The 17,231-nt window shown below is 39.7% G+C and overlaps 2 protein-coding genes across 3 annotated transcripts in view; one reads left to right on the top strand and one right to left on the bottom strand.

Annotated features, from left to right (window-relative positions):
* The first annotated feature begins 62 nt into the window (after positions 1 to 62).
* Positions 63 to 16,572, top strand: LOC129568307 (serine-rich adhesin for platelets). Of its 2 annotated transcripts, none has more exons than XM_055445994.1 (5): positions 63 to 140; positions 273 to 914; positions 2,152 to 5,089; positions 5,177 to 12,167; positions 12,249 to 16,572. In XM_055445994.1, exons 3-5 carry the CDS (start codon positions 2,158 to 2,160, stop codon positions 14,533 to 14,535), a joined length of 12,210 nt encoding a protein of 4,069 aa, XP_055301969.1. In that variant the 5' UTR covers positions 63 to 140; positions 273 to 914; positions 2,152 to 2,157; the 3' UTR covers positions 14,536 to 16,572. The 2 variants fall into 2 exon arrangements, with proteins under 2 accessions (XP_055301969.1, XP_055301971.1); XM_055445996.1 differs by lacking the exon at positions 63 to 140 and adding an exon at positions 141 to 221.
* A 290-nt stretch (positions 16,573 to 16,862) lies between these two features.
* The window catches only part of LOC129568311 (uncharacterized), a 1,335-nt gene continuing 966 nt past the window's right edge, over positions 16,863 to 17,231 (bottom strand). The window contains exons 4-5 of the mRNA XM_055446000.1: positions 17,168 to 17,227; positions 16,863 to 17,081 (exon numbers count right to left, since the gene is read on the bottom strand). Of these exons, the coding sequence (XP_055301975.1) occupies positions 16,939 to 17,081; positions 17,168 to 17,227 (203 nt within the window). The 3' untranslated portion in view covers positions 16,863 to 16,938. The remainder of the gene's footprint in view (positions 17,082 to 17,167; positions 17,228 to 17,231) is intronic.

Below are 17,231 nucleotides of genomic sequence, written 5' to 3'. Positions count from 1 at the left end.
TTTCTCTGGTTCGCTCTCTGTGCCACACACACATGTGAGCGCACGCACACAATCGCAAAAATACGCGCATCTGAAATCAAGTCAACTCAAAACCATCTCTGCTCAATTGCTGCTCAACAGAGACGAGAATCGTATGTATTGTGAGTGAAAAAAAATACTGTAATTATTTTACGATCAAAATCAAAATAAACTGATAGCTTCTGAGAAAAAAAATTTAATTGGTAATTTTACAGCAAAAAATTAGAAATGATTGATAAACATTTTTGCTCTAGATATTTTTCAGATTGAAAAGCGTTAGCATATTGATTATATGGTGGCTTTGACATTTTGGTTGCTCTGTTCAGATGGTCGTGTTCGTCGACACTGAATCGTGTGCGAAGCAAGTGAACGATGAGTGAAATTGGTGAAATGAGTGAGAAACGGCCCCAACACAATCACATCCCACTGTAAAGAACACTAAGACTATTGACCGGTGCACAGTGAATAGAATGAAATGAAGAGAGAATAAAATACACGAAGAGTAGAGTCAAGACGACTGTCGAAAAATTGAGTTCGCGTAGTGCAATAGGAAAAAATCGAATTTTCAGTGAAATAATTGATTAAAAAAATATCGAGCAAAAAGCCGTATTAATTGCATTTGGAGCGGCGAAAATGTAACAATCAAGCAAAATTTTCTCGATTGTATCTTAAAATTGAGGACGATTATGATGATGGAAAACTGAATAACTTGTGCTTATTGTGTTTTTGAGTGTGTATGGTGGCAGACTACGCCTTCTGTTGCTGCTTTTGTGTGATTTTTCATCGTCGTTCGTACAAGAGTGCTGTACAGCGCCATATTAACTTTTACTTCTTCTATGTTAATGTTTTGATAAATCTTCTTCGCTTTTATTTATACTTTTTTTTCTTCGTTTACGGTAAGTTTTGTTGATTATTTTGCACAACATGAATTTGTGCATTGCATTCAATCAATTGGTTAAAAATTTATTATTCGGAAATGGAGTGGTTTTTGGTGTATGAAGTGTGAATCTTTTTTTTCATTGGAACATTTGCAATGAGTTCGACTGTGAGAAACCTGTGTGTGCTTCGTTCATTGTGTGATGATGATGTTGATGACGATGTATGCTGTGCGTAGTGAATGCATTCGATTGCATTGTAAATTCGTCTTGGTTCACCAAAACGAAGCGATTTCGTTGGAAAAATGTGTTCAGCTTCGAAACACACAATTGTTTTGTAAATAAACAATATTTCAACAATAATCAATCGCTTCGGGATAGTAAACATATTTTTGAATGGTGATAAAATGCTTCGTCTAATTATACTGAATGACCGAAAAGTGCTTTTTGTTACGAGACGTAGTCGCAACGCAGTCACATGCTGTTACGAAAATAAAACGCAAAGATGGCAAAGAGAATGTGAAAGACCTCAAATTGCAATTAAGTGTGCAGTTTTGGAAATGCGTATGACGTGTGTGTATGTGTGCGTATTTGTATGTGAATCGATTGACAAAACAAAACATAAGAAACTACGTGTTCCATTTCTTTCGCGTATCAAATGTAATTTAACTTACATGTAAATGGAATCATCAGGCATTTAAGATATGGAGAGTATATAGAATTATGTATATATGTAAATATATGCGGTAGACGCCATCTTTCTACATAAAAAAAAATAAAACCACGATATTCCAAGTGACATCGTTTTCATATTTTCATAATTTTCTCCTAATATCCAAAGTAGAGCACGCAAATTAAGAAAACTCAAGTGAGAACAGCCCGATGCGCGAGTTCTGAATGCTTCGAGTGCAGTGTGTAAACAGCCATTCATCATGTGTGTATGTGTGTATGTATGTGTTTTTGTGGGCAATAAAATAACATATTTCCTGAGCCTGAAAATTTTCACTTGCGGTTAAAATGAAAACAAATGAATATTTTTTTTTCTTAAAGTGAATCGACTTGAAAACGGATGAATGAGACTTTTTTTGTGTACTAATAGAGAGAAACATAATTATATATAAAACACCCGACATTCCACAATAATAGAAACCAACTGACCGTACCCGCTTTTCATTCTTATTGGAAATGGACATTTATATCTGGAATCTGTTTTTTTCTTTTCTTCTTACGTTTCGTTTCGTTTCGTTTCGTTTTATAGAATAAAATGGTACATAGAAGTGGTTCAACACATCAGTATGAGGAACTATTTACAAATGAGGAATCGAATTCGAAAGCGAAAGATGATTTACAAATTGCCGAATCGTTTAAAATGAACAGCAATAGCGCAACAAATCAACCCGAAGAGAATGAAACGAAGCGCCAGCTACGCACATCGAAGCGACTGTGTTCAATAAATCCGGATGTGATGACACCACCGAAATCATGTGAAATCAGCAGTAGCAGCAGTAGTAGCAGTAGCTGCAATAGCAACAACAACAGCACCAGCACCAGTACTAGTAGCAGTAGCAGTAGAACATCGACCGACACTCTGATGACATTCGCTACGACAAATTTGATTCCATTAGCCGTTAAACCGAAGTCAATACGAAATCGTCGCTATACAATAAACGATTGTGTTCATCCCAGTGAGAAGAGTATATCGGTGCCATTTGCTGACCAAAAAAAGTTCAAAGAGTTTTCGACTCCCGTTGAATTATCCACGAGAACGAGAATCGGTGGCAAGAGTCTCGATGATTTCAGTATAAAGAAGGATCATTTTAACTGCAGCGTTTCATTGGAACGATTGGCAGGCATTGTGGATACGATTTCTACAAAAGTTTCGCCAACGGGCGAAAAAGACGATGCAACCGCAGCAAATAAAGTGTTCTGTTTGTACTGTGATCGCACATTTTCGAGTTTAAAGCTGTATGGAAAGCACGTGGAACGTGTACATCAAAGCAAATCGGGCCGGCGAACAAGTGCAAGAACCACAAACAATGCATCGGTCCAAAACTACCCTGGTTGCTCGTATTGCAATGTTGGCAAAGTTACCTGCTTAGAGAGTGAAGAGTTAACGCAACTGGTGCATCATTTGGTTCAACAGCATGGTGATAAGTATTTCGCTTGTGAAATATGTATGATGCGGTTTCAAACACGAGAACTTCTACAGAAACATGCCAGTGCTTTACATGGATACAACGATGCCAAATCGAAGAAAGAAACGCAAAGAAAAACACCGCGAAATGTGCAATCATCAATGGCCAATACTTTATCACCATCATCTTCATCTTTAAATGCAGCAGTTACCCCGCTCACGGTCCAAGTGGATTTCGACTCGAATGAAGCGTCGGATCAGTCGAGCCTGCGAAACCGACTCCGTCGGTCAACCGATCTCAAAACAAAGTCTGAACGATCGACGCGAAAGCATTTGCTGTCGAGCGAAGAAACGTTCTTATCTCGCCTGGGCATTGGATTGAATCGATCACCGCGTTCACGAAAAGGTGCGAAAAATCGGCGCGGATGCTCGTCCGAACTGTTCGAGTCGACACGATCAACGCGTAGCAATAAGAATTCGAAGCAATCGATTCCAAGTAGCCATGACATCAGCGAATCATCGAAACAGATCAACAGCACCAAGGTCGAACCGATCGTTCACGCCTTCGACGAAGATTTTTACGAGTCTGTGAATCAGAATGTCAAACAGAATTTGACCTGTCATCTCGATGGCAAACTGGATAGCGGTCCAATGTCGCCAAGCCCATTGAGCCCAGTCGCCAGTGTTCCCACCGTTCGAAGTATTCTAGTCAAGAGTCCGCTCGTCATCGAAGCGGAAATCCATGAAGCAACTACAATATCAGCGTTTACTGCCTTTCCCACACTGCTAACGGCACAACAGCACGGCGGTGAATCACTCACACCCGGCAAAATGAAAAAGCCAATCACAAAGAATTCGTGGAAATGGAAATGGGATTGCGTAAAAAAGTATAAATATGTGAATGAAGGCGGTAAAATTGTGAAGAAAATCAAACAATCGACATGTGGCATGCGCGATTTGTCCACACTTGATATGTGGACACAGTTAACGATGCGAATGCGACACGAGGTTGTCACCCGGCAAGAAAATGAAATATCAGGCGAAGACAATGTCTTGACAGTTGGAGAAGCAGCCAGAGAGGAAAAACGAAAGCTAATCGATCAACTCAATAAAATTTTGGATACCAGAATTGTCCCGAAGATTAATGTTGAGCAAAGTGACCAATCCATCATTAAACAGGAATCAGTTGACGATCTTAAGCAAAGCGATAGAATTGTACCCAGCACCTCAACATCCACCTGCATTTCAATAACGGACACTCTGCGTGATCCCGAATTTCCAGCGTTGATGAATTTGATAAAACGTGAACGCACTGACACCTTTCAGTCAACAGTGATTTTGAGTGGAGAATGGGCTCGACCACGTTGCTACATTTGCTTTGGATGTGGTTCGCTGTTTTCAACAGTGCGAACACTCGAAGAACACAAAACATCGAAACATCCTTACGTTCATTCAACGCACTACGAAATCGTCGGTAAGGAACTGATTGATGGCAATCTTTTCCGTAACTTTTATATCCCTTCATTAGCACTGCAACGGCACAACGAATACCACAAGAAGCAATTCTTCAATAATAGCATTTGCAACGCCGCCGAAGACTCAATGGATAGCGTTACATCCAGTTCAATGAGTTTGACTAAAAGTGATTCGTTCGATTTGGATTCGAATTCACGCAATTCCAAGGTCAGTATTTCGTCGTCGGTCGCATCGGTATCAGATCGTTCGTACTCAGCATCTGCTGATGATGAAAATGCAAACAGTTCGTCGGAGATAGCGATGACCGTGACGAAAAGCTGCTCGAAATGTAATCGTCAGTGCAAAGGAACATTGGATTTGTATCGTCACATGTTGGACTGTTCGAGTGATTACGCATGGATTTTGGCCAAGAAGCGAAATAACATCAAATACCGTTATTTTGGAACGAAACGACGAAGACCACAACGATCTAGTTCGTCGAGTGCCCGTAAAATTTCGAGACCAAAAAAGGAAAGGCGCAACAGTGATACGAGCGCATCACAAAAATCAAAAGAACCATCAACACCTAGACAACGACCAAGTGATGGTGAGTATAGTGATTTTTCCTATTTAATCCAACTATAGCATTTTATTTGGTATTAATTTATGTTTTATCATTTTTTTTCATTCTTAGCCGAATCGATTCAGCGAATGCTCGCCAATTTGCCAGCAAAACGGGCTGTGCGTCAGATTTTCCCAGATTTGGTACCAAAACCAAATAACAAGAACAAAAAGCATCTGCCAAATCCCTTAAATCGCAAGAAAATCTTGCTAAAGCAAAAAACAAAGGGTAACTCACGTGGATTCAAGGTCGTATCAACAAGCAGCACAACCATAAACTCCGTTGGAACAAATTTAGCTTTAAGGAAGCGGCGCAGCGTTGAAGCGGCAAACGCAGTTGTACGACGGACACGCTCATCATTAAATGCTGCTGGACCAACGACAAAAGCAAAAGCAAAGGATAAGGAGATCGGAGACAATGCGAGTGTCAGTGAAAGTGTCCGCAAATCGGCTACAACCACATCACCGGCACCGTCCACATCGTCTTCGACGTCCAGCAAAAATCCAGCCAACGAAATGGCAAAAAACAAGAAAACCAATAATGATCTCGGCAGTGTATTTCGTCGACGAACAAAAGCTGTAGTCACAAAACTAACGAAAACATTTCGACGCGGACAAAAACAACGTCTTCTGTGCACAACACATCATTTACCAAACACATCGAAAAACACTAATAGCGCTAAGTTAGATAAAAATAAATTGAAAACGAAAAGCAAAAAGACATTTCTACGAACACTATCTTTTCGTCGCTCCAATCGCAACCTTAACAAAATGGACAAACCAGCTGAAAATGATAAGTCAAATGATGAATCAAGCAGTAAAAAAACAATGAGCCAAACATCTACATCGTCAATGTCATCGTCGTCGTCGTCGTCGTCGTCGTCGTCGTCGCTATTGCTGTTGTCTTCGGACAATGAGAAGAAATCAACCACAACAAATGCCGATCATGACGACCAAAATTTAGAGAAAAATACCAGCACAACTTTTGACGAGGACAAAACTAAAGCAGAAGAAGTGCACGCAAATATTGAAGCAAATGATCAAACGTCTGATGCTGCAGCCAAGAAGAGTGAGCCTAAAGCTCCACGTCTCAAACGAAAGCGGTCAATAAAAACAATAATAAATGAAATGCGTGCCAAATGCCAAAATCAAACGAACGCAATAACCCAACCTGATTCGGTTTTACCAGTGGAAGAAGAAACCAAAAAAGTCGATGAAAAACAGTCAACTGATAATATTCCAATTGTGTCGAAAAACCCAACAGAACCTGTGTCGCTTCCGACCAAAGTAGATGCACTAGTATCACATCCACATCCACATCCACATACACAAACATTATCATCATCGTTAACTTCTTCAACACCGGTAACAATGCCACTATCACTAACGATTGAACCGTTGGATGAACCATTAAACTTGTGCATATCGCCTCTAAAGAATCTCTCTGCCGCACATTCATCGAAGGAGGTCGACGAAAAAACAACGGTCAACAGACTTCAGCCGCCCGAGCCCGAGCCGCAACTGGATAACATTTCGCCGCGTCGCCGCACCCGCAAATTGAATGATTGCATTGCAATGTTGACAGGAAAACTTCAAGAAAAACTTGGCGTTCCATTCATCGATCAATCGTCTGCATTGCTACCTATTTTGAGTCCAGGCAGTGAACAAACTCAATTGAAATTCACGACTGATGAACAAAAAAAAGAAGAAACGCCAAAGTCGTGTGCTGAAATTATGACGATGACTAAAGTCACAACAACAACGGCGAAGCAAAAAGAAGCAACAATTGATAAACTTGAGCCAAAAATGAGTATTCCACAGGTTAATGTGCAAGATGTTTCAATCAACGATAATGTTGTTGATGTGTCTGCCAGCGAAAAAGACCAAATGAAAGATAAAGCGCAGATCGATTCGAATGTAACCAAAAAGCAAGAGAACATTGTTAAATTTATTTCGATTGCTGAAGACATGGGCAGAAAGGAGCTACGAAGTCGTAGAACCAGAGAAATTACTCCAATTCAGTCGAAAGAGTCAGAGTATGAAACAACAGCTAATCAATCTTTTACCGATACACAAGTGACGCTTGAAGCAACAGAAACGTTGGTAGAAAAGGAAAGTAAAAAGGAAAAAGAGCTTGTTCAGGTGATCGAAAAAGAATCACAAAGTGAAGTGAATGCAATTTCAAACCAAACAAAGAAAATACCACAATCGAAACGAAAACTTGATACTCCTATAGCAGATATCCCAAAATCGAGTTCTGATGACAATAATAAACCAGACAAATGTAAACAAGAATTCGAAATTGAGGTGGCTGCAAGTGTGCAAGTTACTGTAATTGAGAAGCCATCGATCCTGAATGATTCGGATAGTGTGGCGAAAGCGTCACCAAAAACCAAGAAAAAATCGGCCAAACAAACGATAATTAAGGAAAAAGCAGTGGTAGCGAATGCACAGACACCTGTGCAAGAGGCTATTGCATCGGTAGCCGTTGATGGACAGGAGAATGAACTCAAAACGATTCATATCGAAAGTAAGGCGATTGATGTGGAAGATGAGATTAAAACCAATATCATACCGAATGAACACCGAATCGTCGATACGAAGCAATCAAATGTTAACAGTTCACCAAAGAAGAGTGCTAAAAAAGAAACTCCAACTCCGTCAAAGGATACAGTAGCAGGTAGAGGGAACAATCGAACGACACGAAGTGGAAAACAGGCCACTGAAGAGCTGAAAGCGTTAGAAACTATGCCACCGGAAAAGAAAGAGACACCGACCAAAGCTACAAAAGCAACAAAGAAGAAAACACCAGCAAAAGAATCGAAGACACTGATGCCGGATGAAAAAGTCACAACAAGTGAAACACCGGTGAATGAAAAATCCGTCAAGGAAGCACTGTCGAGTGGAAAACCAGAAAAAAATACAGAAATGAATGAAAAGTCAACCGAAGTCGCTTCAAAAGAAGTGGCACCAATTAAAAAGTCAAAAACTAAATCGTCGATGACACCAAATAAAAAGCTTAATGCAAAAATCGAAGAAATTAAAGCACCATTGCCCGATGGTGTTCATATGAGTCAGGATGTTGTTGAACTACAACAAAAACAGCAACCAGTGGAAACAACGGAAAGTCAGGAATCTAGTGAACCGAAACCGAAGCCAGATGATCAAATTACGAAAAGTGAGGATGAAGGAAAATCGCAGACAAAACCAGAAGCAGAGCCGGTTGAAAAACGAAAATCCAATAGCAAACAAAATGAACGAAAATCCATTGCAAAGACTGATAAGAATAGTAAGAAAAAGCTGAAAAAAGAGAAAAACGGCGAAAAGAGTGTAAAAAGTGGCAAAATTCAAATGTCGGATACGATGAAGTTTGAAAATAGTGATGATGAATTGCTGCCATGGGATCCGGAAAAAGGTTTCATTCAAACCCTCGACATAACACCCTCCACAGATGAGGTGAGTGAAAAGAAAACGGAAACTCCGATGGTGACTGTTACACTTGTTGAAACGTCGGTCGAGCAGGAAAATGAGATGGAAACAAGCGCCATGAAATCGGCGCCTAAACCGAAGAAAAAACGAAAAAGTGAGCTGGCTCAAATTATTGCCGATCAATTGCTAGAAAGTTTCAAAGAAGTCGATCAATCACGTGTCGATGAGTTGAAAAAAATCCAAGATCTGTCATTGTCACAAAGCGAAGCCGAATTGATATCGACCAGTTTGTCAACAACGCCGATTCCAAAACGTAAATCGAAAAAACTGTTTGAAACCATTGAACCGAAGAAAAATGAAAAATCCTCTTCGAAGAGTAGTAAATCCGATAAAGATGCGCGTAAAAAATCATCCACCCCAAAGCAGACTGGCAACAAGGAACCGCAAACACTAGCGGATGGCTCCAGTTCATCGGTAGAGGAGAGTAATCGAAATCCAAAGGAAATCAAACCGGAGCCAGAAACTGAGAAATGGGTGAACAAATCAAAAAAGGAAAAGAAATCATCAAAGAAAAAGTCTTCGAAAAAAGAAGTGAAAAAGAAAAATTATTCCGAAACCAACGCCGTCGGTGTCGATTCAGCCAAAATAAAAAGTGTCACGAGCAAAATTATAAATGATTCATCGGATGCACCTTTGAACGATGATATCAATAAGAAAAGTGTCATTACTTCAACTGCGCCAAACATTCACGGTAATGTTGTCATTGATAAAGTGTCGGAGAAAAGTCTGTTTGGTAAATCAACAACGACAACACAATCCAGTGAAAAACCGCAAAGTCTTCATGCTTCGTCTACGATAACGAGTGATGCGACAAGCTCTGACCACAGTGTAAAATCTAAATCGAATTCAATATTTGCCGAGGTGCTATTGAGTCAGAAGAAAGAACGATTGAACGATATCATCGGTTTGGCTGACAAAGAAGCACTGTCTCGTGTTCCATCAATAAAAAATGTAGTTTTTCCTCAGTGGCAAAGCGGCAGCGGCATCGATAATAAACAAAGCATAGGGGTGGTGCTAGATAAAGACAAAACCCCTTCATCCAATGAGAGCAAATTGAATTTCTGGGGTCGTTCCAGCCCAACGTGTGCGAGTGAGAAAAGCGTCAAATCAAACATGTTTGGAGTGGTGAAAAGTCGTGCAAAAGATCTATTCTCGCGCATTTCGAAGAAGAAACTGAAGAAATCAATCAAAACATCGCTAAGATCTTCATCTTCATCATCGTCATCGTCGTCGAGCTCATCAAATAGCTCATTAAATCCACCAAAGAAGCCTTTGCTCCGACCAAGCATACTATCTTGCAATAATTTCCGTGATACGGTTACCGTGACTGTGAACAGTCCATCTGATGTTGTGTCACAAGTGCAGGTGCAAGTGCAAGTACAACAACCAACCGTCACTGGCACGACTGCTACAATGAACGATATTTTCGATTTACTACGAAATGAAAAGGCAATGTCTGGCGTAAGTTCATCACAACAAAAACTGGAAACAGCACAATGCACCACTACCAACAACAACAGCAGCAACAAAAAAGAGTCAAAAAAGAACAAAGATGCCATCGACATAAATCCCAAATCGCCAATTGAATCGGATATGAACATTGCTAAAATTGCCATTGCATTGGGGAAATCAAATCGTAAGGAATTGCATAATCAGGTATCACAGAATTTGAACAGCGCATTTGTCGTCGATAAAACTGAGCCGCCACCAAAGAAAACAACAAAGAAAACCATTGCAACGAAGGCTGAGAAAAAATCGATAACAGCTATCGCAGGGGACAATGCGACGATATCATTTATGCCATCGTTGCAAAATGATGATTCGCAAGACACGATCATTTCACAGATTGTGAGCAAGATTCGTGAAAAGGCCGATCGAACCGATTCCGATGATGAATTGTGTCTCGCCGATGTTGCCAAAGGTTTGCCAAGGAAACCAGATAGCGAGTTCTCTGTGTCACCAGCAGCATTAGCAGCCGAATCAAAAGATCTCTCCGAAGCGTCTGTTCAAAATGATATAAGTGCCTTAGTATCAAATATTAACAAACACTTGGAAGAGAGTGCGAACGAATCGAACGAAGCGAACGAGTCGAACAATGACAAATGTGTCGAACAGAATTTGAAAGAACCATCGACTCAGAATGATGATGATGGTGGTGGTGGTGGTGGTGGCGATGGCTCTGACGATGAGAATACCAACACAGAGCTAATTGATATGGATTTGGAGGATAATGAGAGTGTTTACACGACATTCTCACAATCGACGTCGATAACGAGTGGTGGTAGTAAGAAGAAGCGTCGAAAGAAATCAATTCTATCGTCAAGCCGAAAGTCCAGGAGGGATAAAGAACGGCGACTGTTTGCATCGCCAACCGTTTCGTATTTCTGTGACATTTGTAACAAATCTTTTCGAAATCAAAACGGTTTGAACAATCACAAAGCAACCATAACGCACATCTCGAAACTGTCCGAGCAAGAGTTTTTGAGTGCAAAGGAAAAACAAAACGAGAATAAAGTGACAGCGGATGAACAGAGTGTGGTGGTCAAAGAGGAATTAGTGAAATTGACAACGCCAAAAGAGGATAAAGTATCAAGTAGTGAAAAAATTGTGACGATGACAACGACAACCGCGACAACAAGGATGGCGCCCGAGAACAGCATACCGCCTGTTAAAATTATTGTGCCACCCGAAACACATGAAAATATTCAGTCGTCGGTAATCCGAAGTCGAAGTTCTCCAATTAAAACCAACAGCACAAATTGTTCACCTTACGTGTCACCAAATCACATAAACCATAGTGGTGGTGTCGAACCGATCTCATCGCCCGAACAAAGCTCCCGGTTCAATGGCAATCCAAAAAGTAATTTGACACCATCGTCATTGAATTCACGGCTAACACTCAGCCAGGAGGAGCGTTTGTTCTACGAGTGTTGCAGCATGTTGAAGGGTTCGGATAGACAAACGGTTGGCTTGAATATGCCGGAGCTAATTACGAAACCGGTGACACCGAAATGCACTGAACAAACGTCGAACATTGCACACGCAGCACAATCGCCACGATCACATTCGAGCCCACGGCCGGGTCTTCCAAAATTGGATATTAATCAATTTAGTGACATTTCGTCTGATTCAAATCCGGCATACTCGTGCCCGCAAGTTCCGAGCTCATCGAAAACACACAAAGTATTTTCGTTGGAACGCGCGACACCGTCAAAACCAATTGGTGGCCGTGAGAAAGATACCAATATGTTCGAAGCACGTCAATCAAATGAAAATGCGGACGCTTCGGCCAGTGGAAAAGTGGCTCGGTCAAGCAGCAGTTCCAGTTATCCCCACAGTTCGACAATCCTACGAAATTATCCGGATTCGTATTCTGATATGGGTGACAGTTTTCCATCGTCTCAGGATGCCAGCGAAAGTGAAAACTATGCACAAACTATACTCGAACGGTCAAATCATTTTCCAGATGCAGCTCCAAAGATCTCACACAATACTCCGCAGAAAGGTGAAGGCACCCATTATATGCAAGCATCACTACCGCATGAAAATGTTGATTTTCGGTCATTTTCAAACAGGTACGTATCATGAAACTCTTTACCAAAACAGTGAAGATGGAAAAAATATTTTTAATTTTATCGCAATTTATCCTACCGTAGATCACATTTGGATTCGCCACTTCATTCGACATCTTCACAAAGTTCGTCGTTGTCACGACCGCGCACGAAAGCCGCTCTCAAAGGTTACGAGAATCTCAAGGTGTCTATTCCGACATCTGGTTTGGATATGCAGCACGCCCTTGACCGCAGCCCAAATTCGAATGGCTGCAAATTGGCTGCACTGGCTGACATCGCTCTCGGCAACGATGTCCCATTCGATCTGATTGAGCCACGAACATCGGCCACAACCAGTAATAAATCCAATCCGAAGATCATCGCAAAATCTCCGCAAAAACCGAATCTCTCAGCCAAATGCTCCACTGCAAAGCAGTCAACACTGTTCATGGTTTCATCAGACACTACGAAATTGCATTCAATCGAATTGAAAACGAAATCATTCGAGGCTTCGTTTCATGTGTCGCCACGGACACGTAAACGAGCTCAATCAATTGGCAAAAAGACCGGCTACAAAGATCGCAAAAAGAAGTGCCGCACAACGAACAAAAACAAATTGTCGGCGAAAATCGTAGATACATCCAAACCGAAAGATGTGTACGACTTTGAAGAGTCTCACGATTCGGTTGAAGATGAAATCATCCCCATGACACATACACGTCCGAGCAAAGCTGAATCACATTCAACGCCAACCGAATCGTCTCCATCCAAAGCAAATGAAACGCCGAAGAAGCAGTGTGATGACCAAGAGGAAGAATCAAGTTATTCGGATCGTGATGATTATTACAATTTCAATTCGGTGAGTGGCAGTGGCACCGAAGACCAAGAAAATCCAGTAGAAGAAGACGAAAATAGCGATCGCGAAACGTCACAATCGTCAAGGAGCACAAAACCAGCCAACAATTCACAAAACAAAAGTTTGATTATGGGCCGAATTTTCAAGAATGCCAAGAAAAACGTTGAAACGACACCGGTTGAGTGCAACAAAGAGAAACCGACAGTCACGAAACCGATGCCCAAGAATGATCTGGACGAAATCTTTGACAATTTGAAAAATAGGAGCCCAGCAAGAGAGAAGCAATCAGGAGTGATTGAAGCACCCGAAATGACACCGAAATGTGAAGAAGTTAGAACCGAACAGCAAACCGATAGTTTGATCGATGGTCAATTGGAATCGCTTGTTTCGCATTCACATCGCAAATCACGTAAATCGCGTGAAGTGGCCAATTTAGAGGCTGAATGGGGCATGTCAGTGGAACAAATCAAGGGCATTATCGGTGTTGGGATGCGCAAAGCGCAACGCAGATGCACCGCAAATCGCCAAAACAAATTGGTTGAAACGTGGAGCTCGGATGAGTACGAAGAATTCCATTCGACAAAAGATATAATTGCATTGATTCAGGAGGCTGAAATGAAAGCGCAACGTTCAAAGGCCAGATCTCAGAAACACAACGCCGAAGCCAAAGCAGCAGCCGAAAAGCTAGAACACGGTGAACCTACTGCACAAGAAAAATCGACCAAAACTACAAACTCTGATGCGAAGAGAGATAAATCCAAAGAAGGCAATCGTAAAGTGAAGATCGAAACCACAACAACATCCACAACCACAACCACAACCAGTGAAAACAACGGAACGAAAAGTGAAAAAGAAGAGGAAGTAGTTGTCCGAGGAGGAGGAGGAGGAGGAGGAGGAGAAGATGAGCAAGTGGAGGTCGTGAAGCCATCTAAATCGAAGAAAACGCTGTCGGAAAAATTCCGATCGGAAGACGAAAGCGACTTTGACGAACACTGGAATAAGAAAGCGAAACGAGCTAAAATCCGCAACCGTCGTCGTACAATCACTTCTCGCGACGATTTGGTGGAGAAAAAATCAAAAGTAAAAACAAAAGAGAAATCAGCCAAAAAACCAATGCCTAAAATCAAGCATCAACCACCTAAACAACAACAACAACAACCACAGCACCAGCAGCAACAGCAGCAGCATCAGCAAGTTAGTGAGAAAAAGAATAATAAGCCAGCAAAAGAAGTGGATACATCGATACCAACCTCGAAATCAAGCGGTAAAGCAACCAAAGATGGCAAACCAATGCCACGGCGGAAGAGAATTGCATCTGAGATGCTTTACTATTGGTCATCGTCGAGCGATGAAGAATTCGGTCGAATCGAAGCGGACAGTGAAAATGAAGACGGAGACAACAGTGAAAATCATCTCGAGCAACATGGCTGGATAGTTGGTGATTCACACAAAAAATTAGTCACTCTGTTGGCACACGCAAAGCATAAAAAAATCGAGGACTGTGGTGTCAAAGAGACGGTTCATAGACGGAAATGAAAGTAGTTATTATTTCGTTGAGCGTGCGTAAATCCGAAAAAATGACAATTTTCTAAGATATTGTAATCCATTTATCGTTAATGATAATAATAATGGAGTAGCTACGTTTAATCGTAAATGCAAAGTACACATACATTCATTTTGAATTCATAATTTATGTCTTTACCGTATTCAAATAATATCCATTTTTTTGTGTAAATCGTAAGATGTTTTATAACATGAGTATTTTATGTATGTAGCATGATGGGCTTACTTGTACAACAAAACAAACACACCGTTCACATTTTCTGCGGCATTTATTCCACACATTATTATCAATCTCTCTCACCATCTACACCGTTTCAAAATGATGATTAATTATTTTTGATTGATTAGAATGTCAATGTGCGCGCATCAATGAAAACTACTACGCTTTAAAAACTCAGATCGATTGAAAATTGATCAACACCTCAAATTGTGTTCTTCTTGATATTGACTGAAGGGACGACTGCACCGAAATGGAAAAAATGCTGCAGAAATTTAGAAAAAATTAAAAAGAAAAAAAAGAAAATCAAATTGACGGCCATTTGGAGCGGGAGAATATGCGAAGTAGAGAGAACTTTATCTCAAGAAAAAAAATATTGCTTAAACTTTTGACATATGCATAAATTGAATTGAAAAAATTATATGTATAATGAGTTTGCAGTAACTCATACAGTGCAGTCACACAGAGACATATTGAGTGTATGTATATTCAAGCCAAAATTTCATAAATTTCAGTCCATTTAAATGTTGTGGCGAGGGTTGAAGAAATCAACCAATCAACCAACAAACATATAGACACCCAATTTAAGAATCCCAATGTTTGAAAGAAAAATTGTTTAGAAAATATCCTCTAGTACCTTGCAAACAAAACTAAACAAACATGAAATCCCTTTTTAGATCAAAATTCTAGATTTATTATTTTTTTTATTATAATTTTATTTTATTTTTTCCTTTTTGAAAGAGAGTTTGACTGTACTATTTTATCTATACAAATTTATGTTAAATTGATATATATTTTTTCGTGTGTTCCGCTGAATTCCATACGAAACTCGTACTTTCAGCAATAGGCCTACAAAACGAAGTGAAAGAGAGAATTGTGGATATGTTTGCCCTTTTTAATGAAAAATTGTGTGATTTGAAAGAAAGAAGATATAATACACTATATAAATAAAGTTTCCTTCTTCTTCGGGTGGGCGAACGCACGCGGCAGTGGTTGAATACATGCAATAACTCTACAAATCTTTTTTTTTCTAGCTGAACTAAGAAATTGAATCCGCCGCCTCTACTATATTCTACCAACATAGACGTAGACGATAAAATGAGTAGAGGAATTATTTTGAAGGAAATAGGCAAATTATCGTAGTGGAAACAGAAATCAAATCAACATTTAACAAAGTTAAAATGAAAGAGAAAAACAAAAACATCAGCGTTGAAATCAATGGAATGAATGAATGATTGAATGAAAGATACTAAGCACACATGGCAGTTATAGTGGAATAAATGTATTAATTCATATTTATTCACCTTTCACTTACACATAGATTATGTATTTTAAACATAATTTAGCAAATGATAAAGAAGAAGTAGAAGAAAGAGAAAAAAATCTTCGGAATATTTCGATATGACAAAGAAACGCAACTGCTAAATATTAATTTGATTGATCAAATGAAATGCTGCAGTGGGTCGGATAAACTAAAAAATTTATATAACAAATATATATATTTAAAGTGACGCTAAATGTATCATCATTATCATCAAAGAACATTATACTGTGTATTACGTGTATTATTTACATCAACCAATTTTCATTTTTAACTTTGTTTTAATTCTTCCCGAATTTTAGTGAGCAACAAAAAAAAACTGATATGTGAAAATGTGAGAAAGAAAAAAAATAGAAAAGTGAAGAAAAAAAATCACAAAAAACTATACGTGTAAAAACCAATCTGCAATGTTTTCCCAAGAATCACGCAAAATAATTTTACGAATAAAGCATTGAAAAAAAAATTGAAAAAATAGCTGTTTTCTTTTTATTCACATCTGTTTTAGCTGTAATCGCTTCATAGGTTCTTTTATTCAGACAAATTGATTTTAATATGTTTGAATCAATTTGTGAATAGTCAAGGGAATCGGCTAGAGAGATGATATCACCAAAACAATAGTTTTGATGAAATCGGAAACCTTTCATCAATAAAATTTCGATTGGAACCTATTGTCTCAAATATTTTTCCATTTAAATGGACATGTTTCAATACAAAATTGGTTTGACTTCTACTCAAAGCAGAGGGTGGGACCAAAATGAGATAAGACAAAGGACACTTTGTATTTCAATTTTTCGTTTCTTTCTTTTTTTATTTATCAAAAATCACTTTCATATGAAAATTAATACAATGGGCAACCGCATGGTGCACCGGCTGGTGGAGCAGCAGGTGAAGCAGAAGGTGAAGCTGGCATGAATGGTGTCATGCCAGCGAGAAGGGCGGAAATTTCAGTGGGTACAGAGGCGGCTGGCTGAATTGTAATCGCTTCAATGAGATAAAAAAAACATGTGTAAGTCAAAAATGGAAATTACAATTCGGCTGATGTGATGATTATGAACGGATGAACTTACGTGCGGGCAATGAGGATCCTGGATAACCTGACAATGGGGATGCTGGAAGACCTGGATAACCTGA

This window comes from Sitodiplosis mosellana, unplaced genomic scaffold (genome assembly GCF_009176505.1).
Source record: "Sitodiplosis mosellana isolate CC-2019 unplaced genomic scaffold, AAFC_SMos_1.0 Smas_scaffold_18, whole genome shotgun sequence".
Lineage (NCBI taxonomy): Eukaryota > Metazoa > Arthropoda > Insecta > Diptera > Cecidomyiidae > Sitodiplosis > Sitodiplosis mosellana.
Note: the sequence above shows the minus strand (reverse complement) of the source record. Positions and strands in the feature narration are given on the sequence as shown.

Coding starts and splice junctions, on each gene's coding strand:
- LOC129568307 (XM_055445994.1), top strand. CDS start 2,158: ATGGTACATAGAAGTGGTTCAACACATCAGTATGAGGAACTATTTACA. Junction 5,090..5,176: donor TAGACAACGACCAAGTGATG/GTGAGTATAGTG, acceptor TTTCATTCTTAG/CCGAATCGATTCAGCGAATG. Junction 12,168..12,248: donor TTTCGGTCATTTTCAAACAG/GTACGTATCATG, acceptor ATCCTACCGTAG/ATCACATTTGGATTCGCCAC.